Here is a 27580-nt window from a genome sequence, read left to right on the forward strand (position 1 = left end):
TGAGAAACGGCATTCAGTTCTGAGAAATGGACAAGTACACGAGCTAAAACAGGACAAGGCAAAAAACCTATACTGTGATAGCCTGTCTCCCTCTCCTCCCCCAAGGCAAGAGTAGCAACTATTTGCTTACTGACCACTACCCTCAATTACATGAAAATCTGACAGTTAAATAGCCTATCATGACTAAGTCTGGCAACATGGGCCACAGGACTTCCTACAGAACAAATGCAGCCCTATCAACTGTTCCAGATGCAGTCACCTTGTCAGTTTTCAACACACAATTCTACTATACACCAAACACCTCTTCTGTTTCAATGGCTTTTTAGCACCTTTCCACTTCTCTGAATGTCATCAAGTCTTTCAGAAACTGCTACAGGACCAGAAGCGCTGTCAGTTTCCTTGACTGCAACCACTGCTCAAGACACTGGAATGCCATCCCTGGCATTTGCACTCATTTCTGTGAGAAGTGCTAAGTGTCCAGCCAAGAAACAGAATCTTCTTGTGATGCTGTCTGCATTTAAGGAACTCAGTAACACCAGGCCCGGGGAGTTTGGGGTGAAGGATTAGATGGGGAGATAACACACTTACCTGCTATCACCAGCATTTGCCACATAAAGCTTCCCCAATAAATACACCACCACCAGGGCTGTGCAGCCGCCAGAAATGTTATACACGGTCCTCTCTCTCTCTATTTGTAAATCCTGTGGGAAAAGAGAACAAGATTTATATAGATAGCATTCTCAAGCAATTAATGCTTGAGAAAATGAAGTCTCCCCTAAAAACAAACAAACAAACACACACACAAACAAACAAAAACCCAATAAGAGTCTTTATTAAACTGTATGTCCCACTGTCTGTCTTTTCTTGCAGCTATGACCACATAAGCTGAGAACTGAAAGAACAGAAAGTTGAGGAGTACCTATTACTTATACAAAGATGTTTGGGAAAAATCAGGTCAGAAGACTGTAAAACATCAGTTACTAAGGAATAAATAGCAACTCAGGGATGCAAGATAATTTGCTATGGCAAAAGCACAATGAAGCAAAAAAAACCCAAAGATAAATGAAGCTTAACAACAGGTACCTAGTGGTATAACTGGAGAGTGCTTTACATAGACAGAAGATAATTAATGAGACCCAGCTACAACATGAATAACTACCTACTTCCCTAGAAGAATGCTAGGAATGTGGGGTATACACCTTAAGAACAACAGCAAGATGCACTCATGCCACAAGTCTACCTTCAGAAACACAGGGAATGAGTGGATGCTAAACTGATTCTGAGTGCAAGAAACACTACATATTAAAAAAGTCCTGCTTAACAGAAGTGGAGAACACACACACATATGTATATATGCATACAATGCCCAAGAAGCTTGCAGAACATAGAGAACATAGAGCAAGTAAATAAATGAGCTACTTTCATCCATGCATTTTAAAAAACACTGAAGTGTATGACAATGAATGAATTCTGCTGCCTGTAGTTTAGCTTCAGGTAATAACATGCTACAAACTACCCTTTTCTCCTGTGTCCAGAGCCAAAATCCATATCAAACTGGTCTGTCCTTATAATACCAGATTCAAAAAGGGAGCATCACTTAACATCACTATTGCAAGTACTGGCAGATCTTTTTCAGCTAAAGCCTGCCTACTTTAATGTGTTTTTTTTTATTATGAATATACGTTTGGCTCTGTGTGTGTGCATACACACAGATCTATACTTCTGCCATTTTCATATCTGTACGGAGCAACAAACAGCTCAAATTGTTCATGCCTTGGGGTATGGAATTTGGAGCTTTATATTAGAGCTAAATTTATCTGAAGAAAAACATTACAATAAATACAAACCATGACAGCTGCAATTTGATTGAAAATCTGCAGAGGTGGGAGGAAGTCCCTGTCCCATGCTTTATCTCCTACAAATTTCAAGGGAGAAAGGTGACCTGGGGCAGCAGCAGGGATGGTCAGCAGCACTCAGGCACTGTCCTGAGCCAGTGAGCAGAGGTGTCTGTCACAAATAACTCCTTGCTGGTCAATGCACATACATCCCATTTGTGCCATGAACACAGTGCCAAGGTATCCTCAGCTGTGTGTGCAAACTGCATATGGCTGCCATAGGGACATGGGTTCTACCGCACTCTCCAACTTTTTTTGGGGGGTGGGGCGTGTATGGTGAGGACCAGGAGTTAAACACCTCCAAGCCATAAATCATATCTTGCAGAACCTTTGGTCACAGACATGAGCCTGTTATAAATGACTCTTTATCTAATCTTGCCATAGAGAAGCCGATTCTCCTCCCCATGGTTTCTGCATACTTTTAAATTAAGCTGAAAAGAAGAATTCAAAGGAACAACACATTTATAACCATAAAAATAATTTAAATTTACAAATACTATGGATTTTCCAAGCACTGCCAGGAATTTTAAGAAACCTTCATTTCCACAGTTCAAAACATCCTCCAAGAACTTCAAACAATGTGCAACTTTTCACCTGGTTTCAGCTCTGTCATACATATACAAGTGTTGGAATGCCTAAATGAAAATTTATTTCTTCCAATAAGCAGAATTCAGAAGCATCTATTATAGGAAAGAAGATGGATAATCCTTAGGACCTCTTTTTCAGAATTTTCATGACTTAAGCTATATCTGTGTACTGGGCTTTCTCAGATCATTGTTGTTGTTGGGCTCTCCCACCTAGAACTTCAATTTACTATCATGACTTGTCAGAGTACATTGAGTGCCATGTATAACTCAATATTACATACTTTGCTTGACATTTTCTGTAGCAAGGAAAGATGACTTTCCTACATCTCAACAACATTTGAGGGGAAAAAATAAAGCAAAATAAAATTAAGATCACCAATGCCACCAACTCATTCTGATGTAGAGACATTGGCTTTTAATGAAATACTTTATAAGAGTGGTGCTGGGAAAGTAGTACAAGCATCGGCAGAAGCCCCAAAATGCCTCTAGAGCTTTCATGAGTGTAAAGGGGCTCTTTCTACACATAGTGTATACAAAGCTTTTCTCATTTTCCACCGGGAGAATGATTTCAGAGCAAGCAGGGGGTTTTTGGGGCATGTGTTTGCTGGTTTGATTTCGCTTTGCTTTTTCCCGAAGAAGCAGTTAATTTTGCCGGGGCTGCGCCCTCCGTGCGGGGACAGGAGCTGCAGGAGGGGCTCCCAGGGCTGCCCCAGGCCGGCTCCCCTTTCCCTGGCGCGGGATGGCGGAGCACAGCCTGCCGAGGACACGGCGGAGCACAGAGCAGGTGAGCAGGGCTGCTTTCCGCCCCGAACCCGGCAGGGGCGAGGCGGCGGCACAGCCGCGGGCCCGGGGAGAGCCGCGGGCCCGGGGAGAGCCGCGGGCCCGGCTCCCACAAGCAGTGACCGCTCCCCGGAGCCGCGGCGGGCGCGGCGCGGGCCTCTCCTGCCACCTGGCGGAGGCTGCGCGCAGCGGCCGCGGCTCCCGGCCGCGGGCACCTCCGCTGATCATCTGCGGGACTCACGTACTCTACAGTAACAGGGTGTGTTTGGAATGTCCGCAGAGAGCGGGACCCCATGACCTCCCTGGGCAGCCCGTTCCAGTGCTCTGCCACCCTCAGTGTGAAGAAGTTCTTCCTCAGGTTGAGGTGAAATTTGTTGTGGTTTAGTTTATGGCCACTGTGCCTCATCCTGCTGCTGGGCAACACCGGAAGAGTCTGGCACCATCCTCTTGACACCCACCTTTCGGATACCCGCATTAATGAGATCCCCTCTCAGTCTTCTCCAGACTAAACAGCCCAGCTGCCTCAATCTCTCCTCACAAGAGAGATGCCCCAGTCCCTCAATCATCTTTGCTGCCCTGTGCTGGACCCTCCCCAGTAGCTCCTTCTCTTCCTTGTACTGAGGAGCCCAGAACTGGACACAGCACTCCAGCTGCGGCCACACTAGGGCCGATACAGGGCGAGGATCACCTCCCTGGACCTGCTGGCCATGCTCTTTTCATCTATATTTATCCTCAGAGCAGTGCCCCGTCCTCCAGGATCTTAACCTTGCTATGATAGAAAGCAGCTTTACACACACAGTATTAAGTATCTGGTTAACAGAAAGTTTCAGAAGGCATAAACATAAAATTAACTCCTTAGCATGCTTTACATCAAATGCCTATTATTCTATTTAAACTCTCAATTTTACTGTATAATGAGGGGAAACTTGTAAAAAAGTGAGTTGTACAACACATGCCATTCTCTAAAGACTGTTCAATTAATTAAAATTGCACCAATCTAGAAAAAGCACCTGTCTAGATTTCATCTAAGTAAAAAAACTCAAAAAAGAAGAAAATCATGATACAATGAATGCAAATGTATACTTTCTAATAAATCATACAAACTAGTTCTGTGCCATTTTTTCTCATCTAAAATTAAATGGGGTTCAGAGTAGAATAGATGCTCTCTCCCCTTAACGTTTCTTGCAAATATGTACATCACACATGTATACAAGGTTAAATACAGGGAAAGGACTATAATTTGATGTTTCTATCCAATATGGAACTGCACTTGCAAGCACTCCTCCTGGCTCCTTTGAACTGAATCTATAAATGCACATCTTAAAATGAAATAGATGAAAAATAGAGGATTTTATTTATAAAACCTTCAGAACTTGTGCTTCTTTATTTCCTTTTAACTGGAACAACTGTGATACTGACAATTACTGACATTTACTTGTCTTTAGGGCATTAAATTATCTGAAAACACAGCACAAACTTGCTAATCCAAGTTTCAACACAGAAACCATCATTTAGATGTACTTCAAAATGGGGACAATTTAATTGCTAAATGTCTAAGTTAGGCAATGACGATCTTTGTCAGCTTTCCAGAGTTTTATTGCATGCAGCTGTTAGACAAGAACTGTCCGAAAAAACCCCACATCAAATAAAGGAAAAATAATTTTTAAAAGCCTTTTGAAGGCCATGAATTGCATTTTATTTGAGACTTGAGGCAAAAACAGGGAGACCTTAACTAGAATTCAAAAGCAAGTTGGGGAAGAAAAATAATGGTATACTAATGCTCCCAGGAAAAGGGGACAAAGCCATCCTTAGATAAACCTGTCAGGTTGAACTCTTTAAAAACCAGTATCTTTATCTACTCATTATTTTCACTCGGTTTACAAGAATGCTTTGCAGCTATTGGTGTTTCAGGAAAAAACACCAAGAAGTCTGCCAACGTGTCCAGGAAACTGGAGCTTTCACCAAGTGCCAGGTAAACTGATACACTCTGCTGGCACAAAACCCGTGTACACACTGCACATCTCAACTGCCCTGACCTAACTCAACAACATCCATGATGTTCCAGTACAAACAAGGGCTGATCAAACAATGTGCTGTGGAAGAGGTCCAAAGTCTTCATGCAAAGACTAAAAGGAGTATAACCTAGCAGGAAGTTAAATAGAGGCAGCAGCAAGACCTAGCACTGCAAGCACAGATGAGACATAGGAATGTTGATTTTATGAATCGCTCCCTTACACAGATGAAAGAAAACACTCTTTTTCCCTAAACCAAGTATAAGTGCAAAATTCCCCTCAGAGCTAAACCAAGTATAAGTGCAAAATTCTCCCCAGAGCTTAAAGCTGATACAATTTAATTATCTACTGCTTTCCTTAAGCTGATAATTTTTATTAAGATTTCCTGTAAAACTTCATGCTGAAGTTACATTGCATTGTGGTTGCTATTTGTTTATCAAAGACAATGAACTTCAGTCCACAAGTGGGAATTAATGTAGCATATGAACAAAGACATAGGGAGGAAGATGTTCTGTTCAGCTCAGTTTAGAAATAGAGGGAACAGATAAGTATGAGCTACAGCAGGAATACCTGAACACCATAACTGTAGTGAGTTATCCAGGGTTTCTGCATTTGTCATACTCTACCCACAAAGGCCCTCAGAACCAGCCCTCTGAACATAAGCTGAGATGGTCTTCTATGTGAACACCTACCAGAGATGTGAAGTCAAAATAAAGCAGTGCAGTAACAGTCCTGTTCACTCAGACACATTCAGGAGGGCAGCAGTGGGTAACCCACATGCTGCTCTCATAAGCGAGGTAGAGAAATGGCCCCTCTATACTCTGTTACTTTCTCTGCCCAGTCACATAAAACTCGTAATCTCACCTGCACTTGGAGACAGTTTCAACAGGAGAGAAACACATCACACTCTCAGAGCCTGCCACTCTTCTGGCCTCAAAATTACACCACCTGAAGCATGAAATTGGTGGTCCTCTTAAGCATGCTCTTAATCTACCAGGGTGCAGTGGATGGGCGTGGTCATATTCTCCCTCATTTCTCAACAAAGAAGGGAGCAATCTAGTCCTCCCTTTCTGAACAGGTGTGCTAAACTGACAGATTTTCATATAACCTCTTTCTTTTCATCTAGCAGAAACTGAGCCCACTACCCACTCTGCATAAATCTGCCTGCACAAACCCCACTGAAGTATGCTTGAGCCATGGCTCTGAATGCTGCTCCTGGACCTACTCACATGCAAGTCCAAACCCAGCTAGTGGGTCTGCTTGCTTGCACTTCCTTGGGAAGAAAGAACAAACCAGCAAAAGATAATTGTTATTCAGAACTCCAAGTGAGGTACTACGTGTAATAACAATTGTAGTCTCTAAATAAATGCATGTACTGGACAAAATTCACACACATAGGGAAAAACAATGATCAGATATTTCTTCTGGCAGGCCAAACCTTTGATATGCATGACAAGAATTACTTTCAGTAATGTCAAGAAGTGAAGGGGGAATTTGTGGAGGAACTACGTCAAGTACAGAAGAGAAAAAAATCAGCTTCCATTGGGACATGGATATTTTGTTCTCACAGGCTCATGATTTCCTGACAGTTATTCGGCCTGTACACAAGTCAAGTGGGTGGTAGGAATGAACTTCATGTCCCATTCACCCACAAAATCTGCCTCAGTGAAGACCTGCAGACACTCTACAGTCAGTGCTCCAACACCAATGTTAGCTATGGGTCATTGGACCCAAGCACCCTTTCCTGCTGCTCTGGTAAGGCAACGAGGCTTTATATAGTGCATACCCATATATCCAGCCTGATAACAACTGCCAGAGCTGAAATCTACACTCTAAGGCAATACTGATCTTTATCTTATAAAAGGAGGGGGAAAAGAAAATCAAAAAGAAGAGTATCACATCGAAAATTCGAGTAGCTCATAACCATTGCCACAGTGCTACCTGGGAGTCAAGATTCAGCTCCTGTCTCACAGGGATGTACCCGGTAAGCTGTTGAGTCTCTTAAACAGTTCTGTTCACACTCAGATGTTGTTAAAGAAATGAAAGAAAAAAACCAAAATCTACATCTTCATGGTCTCCAGGTCCTGTGACTCAATGTCAACAAGGACTTCAGAGCCCTGAGATATACATACCATTTCCTTGAATGCACTTTCTATGGCCCCAATAACCAGGCACTCATGTGGGATCTTCTTCTCAGTGAAGAAGCGTGTTGGAGGCGTGCTTGGTGAGCCTGGGGCTCCCACACCACCGCGCAGGGAGGCTGCCCGTGTCAGTGTCCTGCTGTTGGTGGATGGGTTGTCAGGCTCCTCTCCCAGGCATGTGGGCGGGAGGACAGCTGTGTTCTTCAGGATGTCCACGATCTCCTGCAGCTGCTCCAGAATATGGTGCTGCAGCAGTTTGGAAGCAACCACAGCTGCCCCTGACCCAGCGTGTCCATCAAACAGAGACCAGTAGTATAGGTTGATCCCATCTGTGTCCTGGAGAAGCAAGAGGGGGAGAAAGGGAAGGAAAAGAGATGGTCACTGTTACACAGTTGTGAGCAAGGTAACTGGTGGCACAGAGGCAGCAGGTGAAACACAGATAACTTTCCCAGAGGGAACATTCTTTCTGAAGTGCAGAAATACCCACAGTGTCAGTACAACTCTGGTTGAAAGAAGAGATGCTTATTTTGACCACACATCCCCACCATGGTTTTTTTTTTTTTTCTTCTCCTTAACCTCTTAAAAGAAGAGTCCAAGAAAAAAGAAAAAGGAATAAGAAAAGCTGAACTTAAAATCTCTCTTACTTTACAGTGATCATGGGTTGTAGAAGAATAGCATTTGATAGACCTACCACCATGAAAGATCAAAAACCTACACAAGACAGCACCTGATACTTTGTGACAGACCTTCATTTTTTACTAGGCATGAGACAAAAGACCTCAGTTTAACATCCAGCAAAAAATGTAAGCTCCTCTTCCACAACTGGTTAAGGTCCATCTGTGCTGGCAGATGGGACAACTCAGGCTTACTCTGCCTGTGCCAGCCCAGGAAACAGCACCAGCACAGAGGTCCTCGAGGATGACAAGACACTAGTGGGATCAGCTGCACTTCATGTGATCTAACCTCTATGTTCACTGCCTGGTTCTTCACAGTCCCCTAAAATGTTTCCTGTATAGTACTGGAGATGGTGGGGTACCCTATCACTTAGGGCATTAACCCTGGGCTGGAGGCAGAGTAGCTCTGGGCATCACAAGCTCCAATATGCCTGGAAAATACCAAGAAGCCATACTCTTGATAACCTCAACTTTTTTGGGGCAGAGAAATACACCTAACAATCCCCAGGTAACCATTTAAGGCATGATGATACCCATCTTTGCATGACAGAATATTTGGCAGCAGCATGGGGAAAAAAAATCTTTCCTGTCTTTCCTTTCCTCTCCATTTCTTTTAATCCTGCACCTTCTCCCCAAGAGCTGCAGATACAGCTGTTAGTGGGGCTGCCTTGCTAGTTGGATGTGGGTGGGCTAATAGAAATCTAGAAATCTACAGATTAGATTTAGAAATAAACAATTTTGCAAGGGACAGGAATGAGGCTATAATGTTGTAAAATACCTCATAATAAGAAAGCACAACCTAGATCTCACTGCAGTCAAAGAACCTCAAAATTACACGTGCATGTTGCACTGTATTCTAATTTAGGATGACAGACATGATTTGTTTTGTTCACCTGAACCCTGCTCCCTTACACTACAGATCAGCATCAAGTCTAAGCACCACCTGCATCCCAGCACTTCACGTCCAAAACACTGCCTATTTCAAATTTATGGACAGGGTTGTGAACTGCAGCTCCTTTTACTTTCTACTGTTTCAGCTGCTCCACTATTTTTTTTGCATACAGCTTTGCTGATGTGGTAAAGTTCAAATATATTCTTAACCAAACCATCAACAGCATAGTCATCTACACAGCACAGAGCTCCTCCAAGAGGAGGAATTCATCAGTCCCTCACACACTTTTCGTCTCATTACTGAAATGCTGTGATAAAGGGGTATTGTCCTCAAGTACTGTTTACTTACAACAGCAAGGATCACACAGGATACATCCTAGAATGGTGGAAAAACCAACCTGTGACCACATTTCCGAACATGGTTCCTTAGCCACACACCACCCCCCTCTCCCACCACATTTACCCAGCCTGGTAAATTCATCAAAAAAACCTGTTGTGAGACTTCCCACCTGAAGGCAGGACTGGCAGTTGTACTGCCTTGCTCTGGGCTCAGAATCCCTCCAAGTTCACACAACAGTTGGCTATAAAACTCTGTGTAAGTAGTTTTTAACAGCTAACAGGATTAGCAATTTAAAAATTTGCTTGTAAAAATAGATTGCTATTCATGTAAAATATAAAGTAGTTTGCCAACAGAAACAAGTTCTCCAAAGTGAAAATATTTCAGCTTAAAACTGAAACTATTCAAAATGACAACACTGTGCCTGCTGGGATTTGTATATCAAACCTCTTTTGCTCCCATTCTTCTCTTACGAGTTTGTCTCCCTGGCCAAAATCCATGTAATGATGCACCATAGATAATGCTTCCATAGTTTTTGTCCCCATGTCCTTTAAAGGTGCTACTCCTTTGGAAATGTGCTCTCTTTGGGGGGAAAAAAAAAACCAAAAACCCAAGGTACTTCAACTTTGATTGAGACTGAAATACTTTACCTTCCACCAAAAGAAGAATATATTTTGTCACTGTTCTCCCCCTGCCCGCAAACTGGAACAGAAACTTAAAATTAAGTACAAGTTTGATCCGCACTCCATGAGTTCTCCAAAGTAAATCCCCATAAAAGTGTGTGTTACAGCTTTTCAGAAGGCAAAGGAGAGCAGTTATTAACACAATTTACTCTCATCATTATGATCTCAGCTCTGGAAATGTCTAACACTGATCAAGCCTCATGTGAGTTTAGGAGTTAAATAAAGATGAGACTGAGATGCTTTAAAAAAGATGAAAATAGCCCCTGAAAAAAGGGAAATTGAAATGCTACCACTTATTTCCTCTAAGCCAATGGGCAGCACAAATTTGGACAGAAAAGTTCACATGGACCTGAGCTGTATTCTCAGACTCTCACTGACACATGCCTCTATGGCATGGCCACATAGACTATGGTGGTCCACTGATCTTGTCCTTTTTGGAGGAGTAATTCTCAAAGAGAATGTTGCTACCAGCTCAGCTAAGTTCAGACATCTACACTGCACACCTCCAAGACAGTTCTCTAAATTGCCCTTATGTTGGGCAGACAGAAAAAACACTGCATTTTCAGACTATGCTCATCTCATTCTAAAGTAGATTTATTTCTCCCTAGCAACAGCAGAAACATCCTAGATAACTGAAAAGTCTGTATTTTAAGCACTCAGGGGAGATGACTACCACAATTCTGCTCTCATACAGACATTCTGTGTGAGATGCTCTAGGGCTTTAACTTCAGTTGGGATCTGCAGGCATTACTGTAACCTAAATATTAGTCTTGAAAAACTTCTGTGTATTCCTACAAAGCTTCATTTACTTTTGAACTAGCAAAGAGGAAAACCACAGATAACCTATTAGCTGTCTAAAAAAGGAGAAAAAACCAAACTTTTTCCCCACCCTGAGAATAAAAACAGCTCCTCTATTTGAAAGAACTTAATTCCCCAAAACCACACCAATTCAACGAGAATTAAAAATATGGTGTAATTAAAGCAATGACTCAGTGAACAAACAAGGGCCAGCAGTCAGGGCACGCAGATGAAGCAAAATGCACAGAAAGGTCTTTGCTTTTCCTCACACAGCTGAGATGATCTCTGCAGCCACCAAGTGATTACCTGTTTTGGTGTTCATATGTGTTGCTGCTTGCTCTCTTATATTTGGGAGCTTGAACTTCTTCCCAAAAAGAACTGATGTTCTGCAAACTCAGAGAACAAGACATCTATTTTTACTAGCACTGGCAGTATTCTGCCAAAAGTAGTCTTTCAAACACCAGTCTTCATTTCTTCTTTTATCTGGACAGAATCCTCAAATAGGAGTGTGGTTAGTCACCACAGTGATTTATTTTAGATTTTCATTCAAAAGATTCTGACCTAACAACAGGCTGAATAGTTGCCAGAAACATGAAAACAAATCCTTCACTGCACTGACCTTACAATTAATTTCCAGAATGTACTAGGAAATTTAATAAGCTTCAGGGCTTCTCAACTGCTGACCTAGCTTTCAGGAAGGTTCAGCAGTCTCCTGGGTTTTACAACTGTAAAATATAATTAAGACATGCAAAGTTTTGGGTCAAGTAATGGATGAGAAGTCATGAGAGAAATTGCATATATATACACACACATAATTTGAGCTCAATTATATGAGAAAGAAATAAAAAGGGAAAAACCCTATCAATAGCTAGTGATCAACTTGGGACATGCTTGTCAGGTAAGCTAGACAACAGTCTTACATTGCACACCTTCAGATTGTTGTTATGGAGTTAATTCCAAACAGGCAAATAAATCATGCTGCCACTAAAGATTTATTCTGGGAACTACAACCTACCCTGACTATTATTATTCCAGATATGAGCTATAGTCACAAAACACTTAAGAGTGCAACCTGAGTTCTCATAAAATCTGCACTCAGCCAGCAATTGCCACCCTAATCTTCAGAGAAAAGCCTCCTCATGTTACTGATATGTTCAGCTGCCTGTGGTAAGCTACCAGACTTGTGCCACACAAAACATACCTGATCTGTGGCAAAGAAAATTGCACAATTAGTAATTATGTATTCTGTATGTAATATTACATATTACATATGTAATTACAATCCATTGTAATTACAATGACAATCAATAATGCATCACATTACGTCCTGCAGCCTGATTGTCACTATGACAATATCCTGGCACAGGATTTTCATTTTGCCCGCTGATGGTTTTCAGCATTCATTATGAAAGTACTCTGTAGTTAAAGGCATTTAAGAATAGTACAAATGAAAAAAATGCGCAATTTCATGCAAATATTCTTGACTGGGGACAGACAGGAGATATGATTAATCAAGCAGCAATGGAGTGGGATGGGGGGAAAAGGAGAGAATTAACTTGAATTTAGTCTTTACTGCTCTGTTCATTTTATTACCCATCCTTTCAAGAAGAAAACCATGTTTATGCTCTTTAATAGACTTCCCAGGATTTGTTTGTGTGTTGGGGTTAAAGAAATGTTCACTTCTCCATTTCTGGCCTACCACCTCCTCCTTTCCACTCCTGGAGGTCCATATGGAGAGTCAAAACCATGATAGTAGCTTTCAATTTGTGTGGACAATACATGGATCTCCAACTCCCTTATGCTGCTTTGCCAAAGCACAGGGCTGGATTGATGGGGTTAGAATTAAACAACAATCTCTGTCTCAGATGTAGCTGATGTTCCACAAACTTCCCTAAAAGCAGGAGAAAACAAAGATGGCATGTGCCATTCTCAAAGAATCTGTGGAAAAAAAAGAAAAGTCTGAGGATGATGAGAAGAACTCTGCTACATAAAGTTTAAATTTCAGTGCCTATTTCCCTTGTGCTCCACCCTTTAAAAAATCCTTCCAATGAACTTCTTCCCTCATTCCTTTTTTCTTCAGTATTTCTGCAAGATACTTCACGACCTAGAGACAATTTCAGATTGTGTGTTACCGTGGGACTTCCCTATGAGGCATTTACACTATTTAGCCTCTGGCTTTCTTACTAAATATTTCCTGGGATGATAATTCTGTTGTTCACTGTAGTGTATAAAGCCAGTATTTCTAAATCTCATCCATACAAATTAATTTCCACCCTCATCACATTTAACATCAAACACATATACTCCTTAAAAAATATTTGACAACAGTGCTCTGTGAGGAGTATTATTCCTCACAGTATAAAAATAAGAAAATAAAAATATGACACAATACAGAAATGTGCTTTTTATCCTCCCCCGTTTTAGATATATTCAGCCAACAAAAGATGTAGCAAGGAAAAAATCCTATTAACTCTAAGTGTAAGACTGCCCTCTAGTAGGAAACTTCCTCCAGGAATATACTGCCTGTTTAGGGAAAATATATTACAAATTTAAATACACAAGTTTAATAACACAGTAGAATAGGTTTCCCACAACTAAATAATGAACGTGACAGCACTTCTTCCAGTGTCATGCAGAAAACAGAAGTAAATCCATAGATAAGAAGAGAACATATAGAGAACAAGATGACAAGTAACTAGAAAACAGTACAGTCCATTATATGGATCAGCTGGCTCCCAACTTTAGATGTTATGCTTCTTTCTGGTCAAAATACATCAGAAATAGAATCAAGAATAGAAGATTTGAAATAGAAGTGTTTCTCTCAAAAACTTGAAAGGGATTGGGTGTTTCTTCCAGAATCAAGATGAAAGATACAGAATCAAACTAGGAAATGCACTAGCGAAGAGAGGAAAAAAAATCAGAAAAAAAATCTCATATCCCATGAGATACTTCTCATAAACTCTGTGTAAGTAGATATTTACTGAGGAGATATTTACTGACAATCATGAAATATCAAATGGATAAAAAGAACAGCTTTTAAAAACATGCCGTTTATTGACCCTACTATTACATTACATTACCAAAACAGTACAACTGTAACAATGGATAACATCAAAGTTAAGATGCCCTTCCAATAATGAAACTATTTTAGACCCTTGTATTTTTAATGCAATCTAATCTTATTAACAGTGTAATGTTTGAAAAAAGTTCCTTCTGAACAAGGTGCTTAACCATGGCTTTTTCTTCTGAGAAGCTTTTGATACTGGAAGTTAATCAGGCTTTGTGAAACAATGCTTCAAATATTTTTATGTCCCATGAGAGCCCCCAAAATATGCAAACACAGGCAAATTCAGCACAGTGATATTGACCCACATCCCAGATGCAGAGGCCTCTGACCATGTATCTCACATGGTAGGTCTGGAACTTTAATGTGGTATGAAACCAAATCTTCTATCTCTGCACAGCATCAAGATGCATGTACCCAGGCTGCTGTGTGCACAGGGACCTTTGCAGTGTGCCTGTGTGCATGGCACAGTGATACCTTTAGTGTCAAACAAACCCATCAACTGGACCAAGGACACTGGCTGATGTCTTGTGTTTTCTATATACAAGTACTCTGGCAAAATGCTTGCTACATTTAACATAATACATACAAAAGTTAAATCCTCTCCTGAAACCAAGCACCTTCTTGAAGCAACAGCAAGTAGTTGCACGGACTTTCTAGGAAAGACTTTAAAAACCACAGCTAATTAAAACAAATTCTGTTTTGCTTTGCATGACTGTATGTAGAACTCCTAGTCCCAGCAAGTTCTGGGCACAATTCTGAATATGATGAGGAACATCGGCACACAGGAATTCAAATATGATTTAAAGAAAGATTTTAAAGAGGAAGGAACAGGGCAATTTGCAGACCCTGAGAATATCGGTTTGAAAATGTTGCAGCAATTATGAAGTATGAAACACTTCAGCATGAAGAACTGGATGAGCAAAAGGTTGGGAGGGACACAATACAAGAGGAGTGCCTGTTTCTCAGGACCCTAATGAACCCTGCAGCCATCAGGTGTACCAAGCCATGGAATTCTGGGACAGAGACTAAAGCAGACTGATAATCACAACCTGATTTAAAATACACACACCCACACACAGCAACTAACAAAAAAACCCAAACCAAACAAAAAACAAAACACGTAACAAACCAAACGCCAAAAGCAAAACAAAAAAACCCCTCCAACTACCAGAAAAGGCTACTTCCAGTCCACTGAAAAACTAATCATCACTTCGGGACAACCTGCATTCTTCAGCATCAGGAATGTAGTTTATCCACATTGTCTGACTCCAACATTCAGACAGGGCATTTAGTATTACATGGTGAAATGCTGGAATTGAACACACACTATCAATCACTGCTGGAGGCTGAGCTCACGCTTGAAGAGCAGATGAAGTAATTAGCCAGTCAGGAAATAAGATAGATGAAAAATAGCGACAATTGCCATTAGATAAGTCTATGACATACCCCACACTTCACATAAATGAAAGAAGCTATAGTCTGTAAAAATCACTGAATTCCATGTGCTGGATGAACTTATCCTACCTGCATAAAGCAGAATATTATCTGGCTTTAGTAGTTGATTAAACACAGTATCTTTCCAACACTGGCTGAAGACGTGGCTTAGTGGCTCAGATATAAGACACACTTTAACAGCCTCTATGGTTCATATGGGTCCTTATCTGACCCCTGTGTAGGCACAGTGAAACAGTTCCTAATGCAGTGTCCACAGAGCTCCATGTAGCACAAATGTGCCTACAAGACAGTGCAGAAACTTAGAAAGAGCAGATGGAGGTTGACCTGCATTTCTGCGGCACCATGAGGCATCTGTGTAAATTACAGAACCACAGAATATTTTGGGATGAAAGAGACCTTAAAGATGATCTGGTTCCAACCCCTCTGCCATGGGCAGGAACACCTTCCACTAGACCAGGCTGCTCAAAGTCTCATCCAACCTAGCCAAACTTCTCTGGCAACCTGTTCCAGTGCCTCACCACCCTCACAGTGCAGAATTCCTGCCTAATATCTAATCTAAATCCTCTATTAATTCAAAGTCCTTACCCCCTCTCCTGCCACTACAGGTCCTTGTGAAAGCCCCTCTCCAATTCCCTTTAGGTACTAAATGGACAGCCTAAGGACTCCCTGGAGGCCTCCCTTCTTCAGCCCCAGCTGACAGCCTGTCTTCACACAAGATGTGCTCCAGCCCTTTCTTCATCTTCAAATTTCTCAACATTATATTTCAGAAATTAAACAAAAAGAAAAATCCAGGAGCACCCCATTGCCCATCTTTAAACTACAATATCTTAGATGCAAGGAGCATTTTTCAATGCAAAAAATTAAGCACTAGAGCTGAGAAAAAAGTAGTGAAATGTTCTGTATTTAAGCAGAGAGAATCAGTAAGAGGCAACCAAAAATATATGAAATATTCAGAAAACACCTTTTAGTGCCATATTCTTACATCCCTTTATATTATTTTGTATTTCTCCACTGACAAGATACAGAATTTTGCTTACTGAATTGTCTTTCAGCTGGAGACCTTCTCCATTGGGCAGTGATGACCTCCGTTTTGTTGAAGAGTTCTTGTTTGGTGTAGAATTACTGCCTCCAGCTTTTTTCCTGACAAAGAGGACTTCACAGCTGGCTTGATCTTCATTGTGCGTGCTCTTCCCTGCATTTATTACCCTAAGAAAAAAGCAAAACAAAAAAAGAAAATAGTGATCAGATTAGCAAAGCACAGAAGCTCCCATCTGTATCTCACAATATGACTCAAGATGTACAGAACCAGAGTCCAGCAGTGTTGCAAGTACTAAGTGAATTAGAATGCCTGACTGCCTTCCAAAGATACAAACATACACACAGGCATACTAGCTTATTTCTCTACACATAAACATGACATAAAAAGCATTTTCTGCAGAACTGTGTGAATAAGAACCAATGGTGCCATGAGCATATCTCACCCCTAGGCATACCATACTTTTTTAAAAAAGAGACTACTTTATGGATGAAGTTGATAACAGATATGCCTCCCAGTTGAAATATAAGACCCCCAATTGCTTTTCTACCTGTCAGCATGTCTGCTATAAATAATGCATCTGCTGGCTAAGAGTGTGCATTCTGTCAAGTTCCAAGTCTTTGCACAAACAAAATACCTGCTATAAATCTACAAAGCTGTTACTGCTAGAAACAGTCTGTTCAAATGGCATATATTAGAAATGCTATGACAGAAATACAAAGGAAAGACTTTGTCTCTGACAGGCAAGTCAAGCTTGCTTGTACCACAGTGATACAGTGACGCATACTAAATACATCCCTCCAGTACTGCACGACATAACCCCCTGCCCCTTAGAAGCCCACCTCAAACCATCTGTCCCACCTGCCCTGTAGAATACAGATTTGCACTAAGAGCTGCAGGCATGCACAACCCAGCACTAACAGCTCAGTACAAGTTTTTAACAGCAAAAGGTATTCTGAGACTTGTACCACAGTTTCCTTCCTTTCATCAGTGATGAGGCTGAAATAACAGCTATTCCACCAACAAGTTTTTAAAACCTTAATTAGAAGCTTGTATTATCCAAAATACTGTGATTACTACCATCAGTCTCAGAACAGTCAAGCTCAAACACATTTTCCACTTTCTGCATGAGAATCTCATCACAAACTGACCAATTTTGCATCAGTTGACAGTCCTGGGTTCACATGGGGAAAACCCATGCAAGATGGAACAACATCTTGTTCCAACCAAGCAAAGACACTGACTTTGATGCAAGCACGTCTTCTTCCACAAACACTATCCACCAACTCTCCTCTTTACTGGGAAGTTTGGGTCAACAAGTTGACCAATACTCAGACAGTATTTCCACTACTGGATAAGCACCAAGTTTCACATCAGGCACAAAATGTCTTTAGAAATAACTGCTGCCTCCCCAGAAACCAAAAGAGTTTGGAGGTACATCATGGTCCTGACAGCAAGTTCAAGACATACCTGACTTTTAATGTTTTCATTACAGTAAAACTTTACACAATAGGAAAATACTTTCTAAAGGCTGTTGAAATGAAAAGAAAACAAAAACCAAAGGAAGGCTTGCAGGGAACCCCAGCTTGCCTGCTCTTGCTGAAATGTCAAGTCTGTATCAGCCTTGCTTACAGGTACTACACTCTTTTCACTTTCAAGGAGCAATATGATGATGTGACATGCAAATGAGTATTCCTGCCTCTGAATAGAAAAAACAGTCTCTTTTTAAAAGAAAATGTACATCCACCACAGTTAATGGCTTTCAGAAATGGGAAGTTTACTTACAGTGCTAAATGCTACACATTGCAATCTATCTGTATGCACAATACCACCATTTTTTTGCAAGTATTTCTTGCAAACAATAAATAAACACTAATTGTGGATAAGATTATTTTGCAAAACACATACAGAGCAGAGATGAAGGAGCAATTAGTTGCAAGGCACTTGTGAGAAGTTTAATGGCTCATTCCCTGTAGTGCTTAACCTTTGGGCAATTGCAGATCAAATATTAGATGCAGTAAGCTTCCAGTCTGAAAACTCTCATTTTTCTGACATTAGGAAAAGGAGAAGCATATTTGCAAAAATGGGGGAAGTGTCCAGGGGGGAGGGCAGAACACACAACACGCATGACAAAATCATAATACCAAAGTATTTATATCAGCTGACCAAGACCTGTTCAGTTTGAAAGTATACAAACATGATTAAAATACTGCAGCAGCAGAGAAAGTGTAGTTTTATTACATCAGGAACTAGTCAATATTCAGTTAAGCTGATCAGTCTCCTTACTGATGCTGCTGTTTTCAATCCCATTCTAAAAAAGAAGCAGAAGACAAGTAAGAGACAAAAGTTACTCCTTACAAACATTGCTGCTTTCCTACCACTTATTGTTCCTTAACAACACTGAACATTGTCATTGAACTCTTGGGAGTTGCCCTGGTTTCTGAACTTAGTGATGGACTTCAGGACTTGTATGGTGGAAGATGTTTTGATGTTTAATGACATTTCAAGTTATGCACAATATTATCATTTTATAAAGCTTTTATGAAGAAAATTTGTCAATGCACAGAATACATCAGAAAGAATATGAGAACAAAGTGACTCAGACTGGCTTGACAATCAGCTATCACAAAACACCTGGAATTGAAATTGTGTACCAAACACCTTGCTAGAAGAAGGTATGATCAAAAAGAACCTGTCAAGACTGAATACTGAGCAGACATGGGAATTGGGGTGTCAGTGTATTGAGGAGGGAGGAATGGGGCTCTGAATAATACATTTCATCTGAGAAATCTACTGTATCTCCCAGAATTACAGTTTTTCTTTCTTATTCAGAAGCTTAAGTGTATTTTATTCCTTGTGAAGCCCTGAATTTATCATAAGGTCAAAATGGTGCTTATGGATCCTACCAGGTAATACAGGGTCTAGATACCAAAAGCTGCTCCTCTCCTGGCACAAACACTCTTCTACTCTCACATCCCGTCTCATAGGCAAATCCTGGCAAACTGCTGCAGTGAACCCCCATAATTTTCAGTTTCAAATCTTGAACTATGTGTTGGAACCTGATGCCAAGCACAGAAGATAGTAACGTACTCAGCTTCAAACAGCTTATACTCAGCTTCAAACAGCTCTGCCTTTGCTGAATTTTAAATCCTTTTCTTTCTGCAGTTTCCTAAATCCCTCCTCCAGGCAATTCTTTCAACCAGCTTTCCAATGCTGATTCACTGTTGTCTTTCCTCCTTGCTCTCCCAGACTGTGACTTATCAGAAAAAAAATCACATCTAAGCTGCTTATACAAATAACAAAGCAGAACTAACAAGATATTCATATCACCAAAAGGTAGCCCTTAATTAAATCTCTGGAACTTTTTATGGAAAAATCTGCCCCTCCTTCCACTGAGGAGCTGCCTCAGTTTCCAAAGATTGCTCATATGTTCTTCTCTGTCTAACTCAAAATACAAATTTTCCACCAATAAAGTGAACAAAATGAGATAAAATAGCTCCAATAATTTCAATTTTATCATTAACTTTAATAATAATGCAGAGGAAAAGATAGCTAAAAATTAATTAAAATAAGACATAGGCCTACATGATTCTGTAGCTTACCTAGACACACATTTTCAAATTAATTTTTCCTTTTGTTCCCTCTCCAAATTTCTCAAGACACTGATTAGACCTATTGATGATCAGCTCCTTTCCATCCTTTCCTTCCTCTCCCCAAGTACTGACATACATCTCCTAACCAATCTTTGGCAATGTTTAACCCAAATAATGTATCTAGAACAGAAGCACCTCTTTTTACAGAATCTGCTGTTTGTATTGTGTCAAACACATTTCTCAGTAATAAATAAATAATCCTAAAGTTTAATTTGGGGTATAGTGGTGCTAGTAAAAATCTATCCTGCTTTCCAAACAGGAGCTTCCTGAAGCCTGCACAGTCAGGTGGTGGGCTTTGATCACAGCTGAAGTACCTGCATCAATCTTGATGGACACTTCAGTACTTCACACGTCTTAATTTTAACATGTCCTCAGCTGAAAGCAAGTCCACCAGATAGGAGCCAGCTAGTTTGGCTCACAGTTAGGATTCTCTTGGTATCTTGTGAGACCCTAAAGCCTATCTGACTAGATGGAAATGCAGGTCATGCTGTGCTTCTATTCTTGTCTCAACAAGAAGAGTTAAAAGTTCTGTGCCATGATCACTGATTGCGAAATCTTAAGTTTAGCTTAAGAGAACCAAAACAGGCCTGGTAAACAAATCCAAAATAGGCTCTGATAGTTTCACCACCCCTAGCCCCCCAGACAACCCAAATCAAACCACAAGCAAACAGAAAGCAAAAATAAAAGCCTCAGTCTTTTGAAGCATTTCTACTCATCCCTCTATTTTTTTTTTTTTTTGCATCAATACCAGTATATACTCTTCAGGTGTTTTATTCCTTCCTATACCATGCTCTTTGATATTACATTAATTTGTAATCAGTCAAAATTCTAAGCTGTGCTGTAGCAGGAATGTTTTACCCACCAAAAAAACCCTCCAATGCTGTTACCTTACCAGTTGGAGCAGAATACAACCCACAACAGAAGTTTCAAAGAGTCCATGAGCTGCAGTAAAGGAACATTGCTTGTAAAGTGACCTAAAAGAAGTTTTTACTTGGGGAGCCTGTACTCATTTGCTCCCATACAAATGCAAAAGCTCATAAGGGTTAGCAAGAAAAAAAGGAGCTAGAGGTAAAAGGATTTATCCATAGGCAGCTTGTTGTACACTGCAATTTTCAATTCTACTCTCCTCTGGGGTTTCAGACTAGCAGTGGACACCTATATTTGTTTTGACTGAATGAATCAATTCATCAGGAAGCACAAAGCCCTTCTCTCCCGCCCTCACAGGTGCTACAGCCAGCCTCTCTTCTTTGCAGCTGTGGCACACACACACCACTCCATAACTGCATGACACCAGCTTGCATCTAACCCAACTAATAACCCAGAAGTAACCCAGCTGAATGAATATTACATGTACAGACAACAGACAATACGTTCCTAACAGTTTCGTGTTATATTTCAACAGTCTTAAAATAATGATTAAAGATACAACAAAAAAACAACTTTCACAGAAGTGTTGCTGGCTTTACTTCTCCCTCCCACCCTTTTGTTTCTACTTAGTGGATAACTATGTGAGTAGATGCCACTGCTTTTTCTGTGACAATCTCACTTACAGTCTTAGATTTCCAGGTAGGTGTCTGTTTCCTCCCTTTCACCCACAGGATATTTATTTCTTCATTAGGAATCAGCTTGAAAGAGATTTCCTTCTAACTGTTCACCTCCTCCCTCAGATGAAAGGCAGCTTTACAAGCAGCCTAAACGGTTCCATTCATTCATCACTGTAACTGCCACACTATGCATGTCAAAGCCAAAGCACCCACTAGTATTGTCCACTGCCGACACAAACTGAAGCCAGAATCAGCTCTCTAAATCCATGGAGCTACATAAAACTTTCATTTTATTAACCAAGAAAGAAGTGATACTTAGCTATTAAATACTTAGCCATGAAATCTTGCAAAGATATGCTGTGAAAATACAGTTTCTCCTACCAGCAATTACACTGGTATACTAGGTCAAGCTCACTTTGACAACAATCAAGCTAATAAGAATGAAATAAGGGATTAAAAAAGGCAAAGCATAAAAGTAGAATAGCATTTATGCTGGAAATTTGCCACAAGTTCAGTGTAAATTATCATAACCTGGTAACACAGCTTTTCTTTGCCTGGAGTCAATGACATCTTGGAAGGGAAGTCCACTCTGATGTCATTTGTATGGACTTCCCAAAATGCTACAGTGCAGCACACCATCCAGCTACCAAAACAAGATTAAATACTAAGGGACTACAAGGAACAAAACAGCTGTAGGTCGCTGCAGGAATGTGCATGCTCTATGACCACTACTCAGGGAGAGGCAGCTCTTTTTGATAATTAGCATGCAGGTATTGCTGAAGGAAACCAAGGGACAGTGAGCCCCAAGCAGATGCTGAGCCAGACCAGTGGGACACAAAGGTGGTTAAGCATGATCTCACCTCAGAGCTGAGTAGACTCAGCCACAGCTAGCAACACTACTTGCCAAATTCTTCTTCCTCACTCTTTCTGTACTAGCTATCAGAATGGGGTAAGGAGAGGTTGCAAAAGCTAAGATTAATTTGGCACTGTAACAGAACCACCATTTATTTCCCACAAAGGACAGTGAAATTGAAGAGAATGCCAGGTCAGGTTGCTCATCATCCATATCTAAAACAACTTTGCCTGGCTGTTCAATGCTTGCTGGAATATAAGCAAGAGACCTAGAAGACAATGAGAATAAACAACTTTGTGTTGACCAGTGTCCTTCTAGTTCAGTTTCCACTAATGCACTTGGACCTTTTTCTTCTTCTCTCCAACAGTTAAGTTCTCAAATCCTGCTTATCTGGAAAATGGGCCTGAACTTATTTTCACAGTATTCAGGAAGAAGTTGCCTTGACAGTTCTTCAAGTTATGCTTTCTTATATGAATAGAGCACATTCAATCTGGTGAAGATTAATATATTTGCAGATGAATATACTTGCATAAAAACTCTGAGATTTTTACGCATTATTAGATTTTTCTAGATTTTTGTTGCTGATAAAGCTTACCTTCTGTTATTAACTTATAATATTATATGTTACCTCATGTTATTATGCTGTAACATTATTATGTTGTTGATAATGCTTACCAGCTTCAACTGGTGTGATATGTTTTCAGCTTCAAATTGAAGCAGAAAGCATTAAAAAACCCCTTGAACAGTGGTGAAAATAAATGGACCCTTTCTACAGGAATATCCTTTATCATGCCTCATTAGCCATGTGTGAATAGTACCTGTGACTTGGCACATTAGGACTGACAGCTCTCGAAATTGAGGCACCTGGCTCACTCTAAAGAAATCACACCCTGATAGTAACTTTTTTATTTTGTTCACAGTCATTTTATCACATTTGCTTTCACTGCCATAGCCTTTAGGGGTGATCCTAGAAGTTCACTGATGAGTAATACTTCATTTTTGACTGCACACCAAGAAACACATAATTGGATAGTGGTATGAGCTGCTTTTAGATGAGAAACATGTTTGGATCTATCCTAGAGCTCACAATGAAGATGGGAACCAAAGTTCTGCCATTCCCTTCCCTCTAATGCAAAGGAAAAGCAGCTACTTCCATGTTAGTTCCCATGACCTGTACACCACCTTCTGCATGTGAGGCTGAATATAGTCTTGACCATGACATCCCCCATAAGGACAGTACCAAAGCTGAGACACAGTCTGATAAAATGGTTGCATATGAAGTTCATTCGTCCCCACAGAGTTATGTGACAAATACAAGAACCAGTCTAGTTAAAATAAGGAAAAGGTAAGGAAAAGCAACTTGCCCCTAATTGCTACAGCAAGGGGCATCTGGGTTTCAGAAATATTCACTATATCTACAAGTTCAGCACTACTGCTACACCACCAGCTACTATTACTACACCAAACCCCACCCAAAAGCTCAGTTTGAATTGACCTCCTATTTTTGTTTTCTTTCAGACTTTTAAATGTATGCACATGACAAGGACGCAGGAAGAAAACAAAAGACTACTTCCCCTCCTCCCCAGTTTCCTTCTCAAAGTTCCACTTTTGAAAGCACATCTAAAATAAACTCTTTCTTCCTTACAGAAATGCCAATTATATGCAAATAAAAGTTCTCCTTATGCTTACAGTGAAGCAAATTATCTGCTTAAAATAACGCAGTAAATCCCGCATATTTAGACTGAGATGATGTAGACCACACTCAGCTTCAGGGTTAAGAGAAATCAAGATAAATGGCTTATGCAAAACTGGCCCAAGCTTTTAAAAAAAATTCTCTCATATTCAGCATATGTGAAAGTTAACCCTAAGAGATGAGCAGTGACAGTACTAATCCCTTTTATACAGCTGTCAACTGATTTAGCCCCAAGATAATCTCTGCAAGTGTGACAGAGAAGGTATACATTTCCAGAAGGTACACATTTCCACAGATACACACTAATGTCTTATTCACAATATCCCTCTACTGCAGCAGGTACTTGAAGCCCCCACAACCTGAAAGAAGACAATCTGCTAATTTATTCTTAAAAGTCATTATAGAAATTCTATATGTATGGAAGCACACATATGCAAGGCAAGGGGGAGGATTAAAACAAAGAGAGAAAACATTCCATACAGCTTTATTATCACAAGTAGGGAATTAATTCAGAGCCACTCATATGCTGGTAATTTTTAATAATTGAAGTAAAACTATACCCTGCTGCTGGAGTTTTACATCCATCACTTTTCCTTTGGGAGAACATTAGCTGGCAGATCTGCAGGAAGGAGTCATGTGCAAAAAACACTCCAATGACTGCCACAGAAATGTGCCTCAAAACCCAGTCTTTTACTTCTGTTACTAAAATTGCTTTCCTAGACCTCATCTTTGAAGCTGTTAAAATATAAGATAAATGCAAACCAATGAAATATCAGCAATCCCAAGCCTGAAAAAAAAGAATACAGAAAAATGGCAGCTTCCTTAATCTTGATAGACCATGATTCATCAAAACATTTATAGTGATCATTCATTTATTTCTTTTGGGGATAACAATCAATTCCAAAATTAGCCTTCCTAAATTTAAAGTATAAAAAACTCACAGCAATTAAAGCAAAATAGGATTAAGAAAATTTTGCAGTACTTTAAAATATAATTTATATACATATACACGCAAATACCTCCACAAAAAAAACCTGTGAAGTTTCTCACACAAGTTATACAAAACTTGGTTAAATACTATGCCATTGAAAATACTTATTTTTCATGTAATATAGGTCAAAGTGCTTAATATCTTTGCCTAGTTGTTCAGCCATCACAGGTGAAAATTTCCAGGTGCAATGTTAATTTAGAGTGAAAGCCAACATAGAAACCCTGGTAAAATCAGTGCCAGCAAAAGAAGAATGACAGCCAAATGCAAAATTTCTACCCAAGAGCAGGCAAATAGCAGTAAGCAAATTAGAATCTGGCTCTGTGTGAGAGCACACAGCTTGGAGACAAAGGTGTCTTTTCCAGCCCCACCTGCTACCTTTATCCAGAGGGAAGGTACTGAAGCTCTGGGGTCTGCACAATACCTATTAACATGGTATGCCACAGCTTCAGGGTAAATTTTCCCCAAAGGCTCCTTCTGTCCTGGCAGGAGATGGGATGAAGAGATGTGCTCCCACCCAAGAGCAGAGGACGAGTTGCAAGGTTAAGAAGTTTTGGAAGGTGCAAAACCAGAGAATCACAGAATAGCTGAGCTCCAAAGTGTCCTCTGGAGGTCATCTGGTCCAAACATCCTGCACAAGCAAGGTCACCTAGAACAGGCTGTCCAGGACCTTGCCCATATGGGAACGCAGAGGGAGCAAAGCACAAAACAAGAGGCCTGTCTTACCCAATGTGTGCACAGGAACTGGTGCTGAGCAGGAACAGCTCACTGATACCCTGTGAAGTCTGAAAGGTCACACTTCTCCAGCACTACCATAGCTTCTACTTGTGCTGTGCAATCTGCAAACCTTGTCCTTTCCAAAGTCAGTATCACAGGCACCTAAAAAGCCTCAATCCAAGTTTTCACTTATACATGCAACAGGCACACTGGAAAGCCTACAGACTAGCAAACAGTACAAACACAGCAAGTAGGGCCAACTTCGAATATATTAGAAAGCACTATTACTAAGGAGAATCACTTGTGCCCAAAGAGGCCTAGAGGAGATGGCATAGCCTGGAACAAACTTAAGCAGCCCTGATGGTGTAGATCTTGCACAGTGTGACCAAAGGCAATTCCAGAGAAGTCTCAATGAGAACAAAGTCAACACCAGAACCAACTGACTACAGCAAATTCCATGTAAACCTCTCCATGCCTCTCAGACCACTAGGAAATTAAAATTGTGTCAAGACCTGTAAAAATATGTATCAGGAAATAATAAAGTACTAGAGTGTCTCTGCATCCTGCTACACTAAGGAACAACTCACTTTCAGAAATTATAAGCTGCAAAAATGTGAAATATGTACAAAGGCAAAGAGTGAAACTGGAAGTTTGAACTTACACACCCCTAGACAAGATTCTAAATAAATAATACAAAATGTATTCAGACTGAAAAGAAAACCCACAGAATTCAGCAATTGAATAACCTGCAAGAGACAACTTCTCAGGCAAAGGGTGAAAGGCAAGCTTTAGGTATCTTCTCTCTTGGCTTTCCCAATATAAGCAACCTCCACCTTCATATACCAGTGTGCTACCCCACAGGGACACCTGTGTAATGAAATTATTTTTCTTTTTTAAATCCAAGTCAACATATTTCCACAACAAGATTGAAGAGACAGTATGAAGGTAGAAATAGCGGATAATAGGGAAGATAAGTCCTGTCTAACATTTCCAAAAAAAGAAAGCTATGAAGCTGTATCTTAGGAGTCTAGGAAGCTAGTAATGAGAAGATGAATCCCAGTTCAGCAATATGTAACTGTGAATGTCAAATACTGATACATCTCGCTTCTGGGAAAATCCACTCAGGTTTGTCTTTCGTTTCAAGATGAGCCCAGAGCACCTTCACCTTGGCACTGGCTCTGCATCAAGAAGCCAAGTACTTTTAATCTTCTTACATGTCTACATGTGTCTAGTCACCCATATGTGACTGCTGTGACAAGTATGGTCCCCAGAGGTGAGATCTAGTCAGATGTCTACGGTGCAGACAGCTAAGTCTGCTTATTAAGTCTGGGTGATTAGCTAAAGAGAAAGAAGACATCTGGGGGCATGATTCATCTGACCTATTTTAGTTGTTTACATAGCATGAAACGTGCCTTCCTCTTCCTGGGTGATAAAGCTGAGCCTAGACACTGACACAGCAGGTTGTCAGCATGTGGTCAGATGATTCCCACTTACATGCTTGAGCATATGAGGGTGGAGGGAGACAAGAAAAAAAAAAAAAGCCCATGAACTTCTCTTTCAATAAGTTTTTTTGCTATTTGAAATGCATTCATTTTCCTCAAAATGCATCTTTGATATATAAGTCCTTTGGTATAACTAATAATGCCAACCAAGGCAGAAAATTAGGGTTTAAAGGAAAGTAGAAGAAATAAAGGCCAAGGACATATTGGCATTACAGCTCCTGATACAATATGTGAGTCTAGTGTGGTGTAACTATTTGAATGCATCTAAAACAGC

General features: G+C 40.4%; 1 protein-coding gene across 1 annotated transcript in view; it reads right to left on the reverse strand.

Moving 5' to 3' along the window:
- PPM1H (protein phosphatase, Mg2+/Mn2+ dependent 1H) overlaps positions 1-27580 on the reverse strand; it is a 123547-nt gene that overhangs the window by 50763 nt on the left and 45204 nt on the right. The window contains exons 2-4 of the mRNA XM_062491973.1: positions 16358-16526; positions 7407-7751; positions 589-701 (exon numbers count right to left, since the gene is read on the reverse strand). Of these exons, the coding sequence (XP_062347957.1) occupies positions 589-701; positions 7407-7751; positions 16358-16526 (627 nt within the window). The remainder of the gene's footprint in view (positions 1-588; positions 702-7406; positions 7752-16357; positions 16527-27580) is intronic.

Source organism: Cinclus cinclus, chromosome 4 (assembly GCF_963662255.1).
Source record: "Cinclus cinclus chromosome 4, bCinCin1.1, whole genome shotgun sequence".
NCBI lineage: Eukaryota > Metazoa > Chordata > Aves > Passeriformes > Cinclidae > Cinclus > Cinclus cinclus.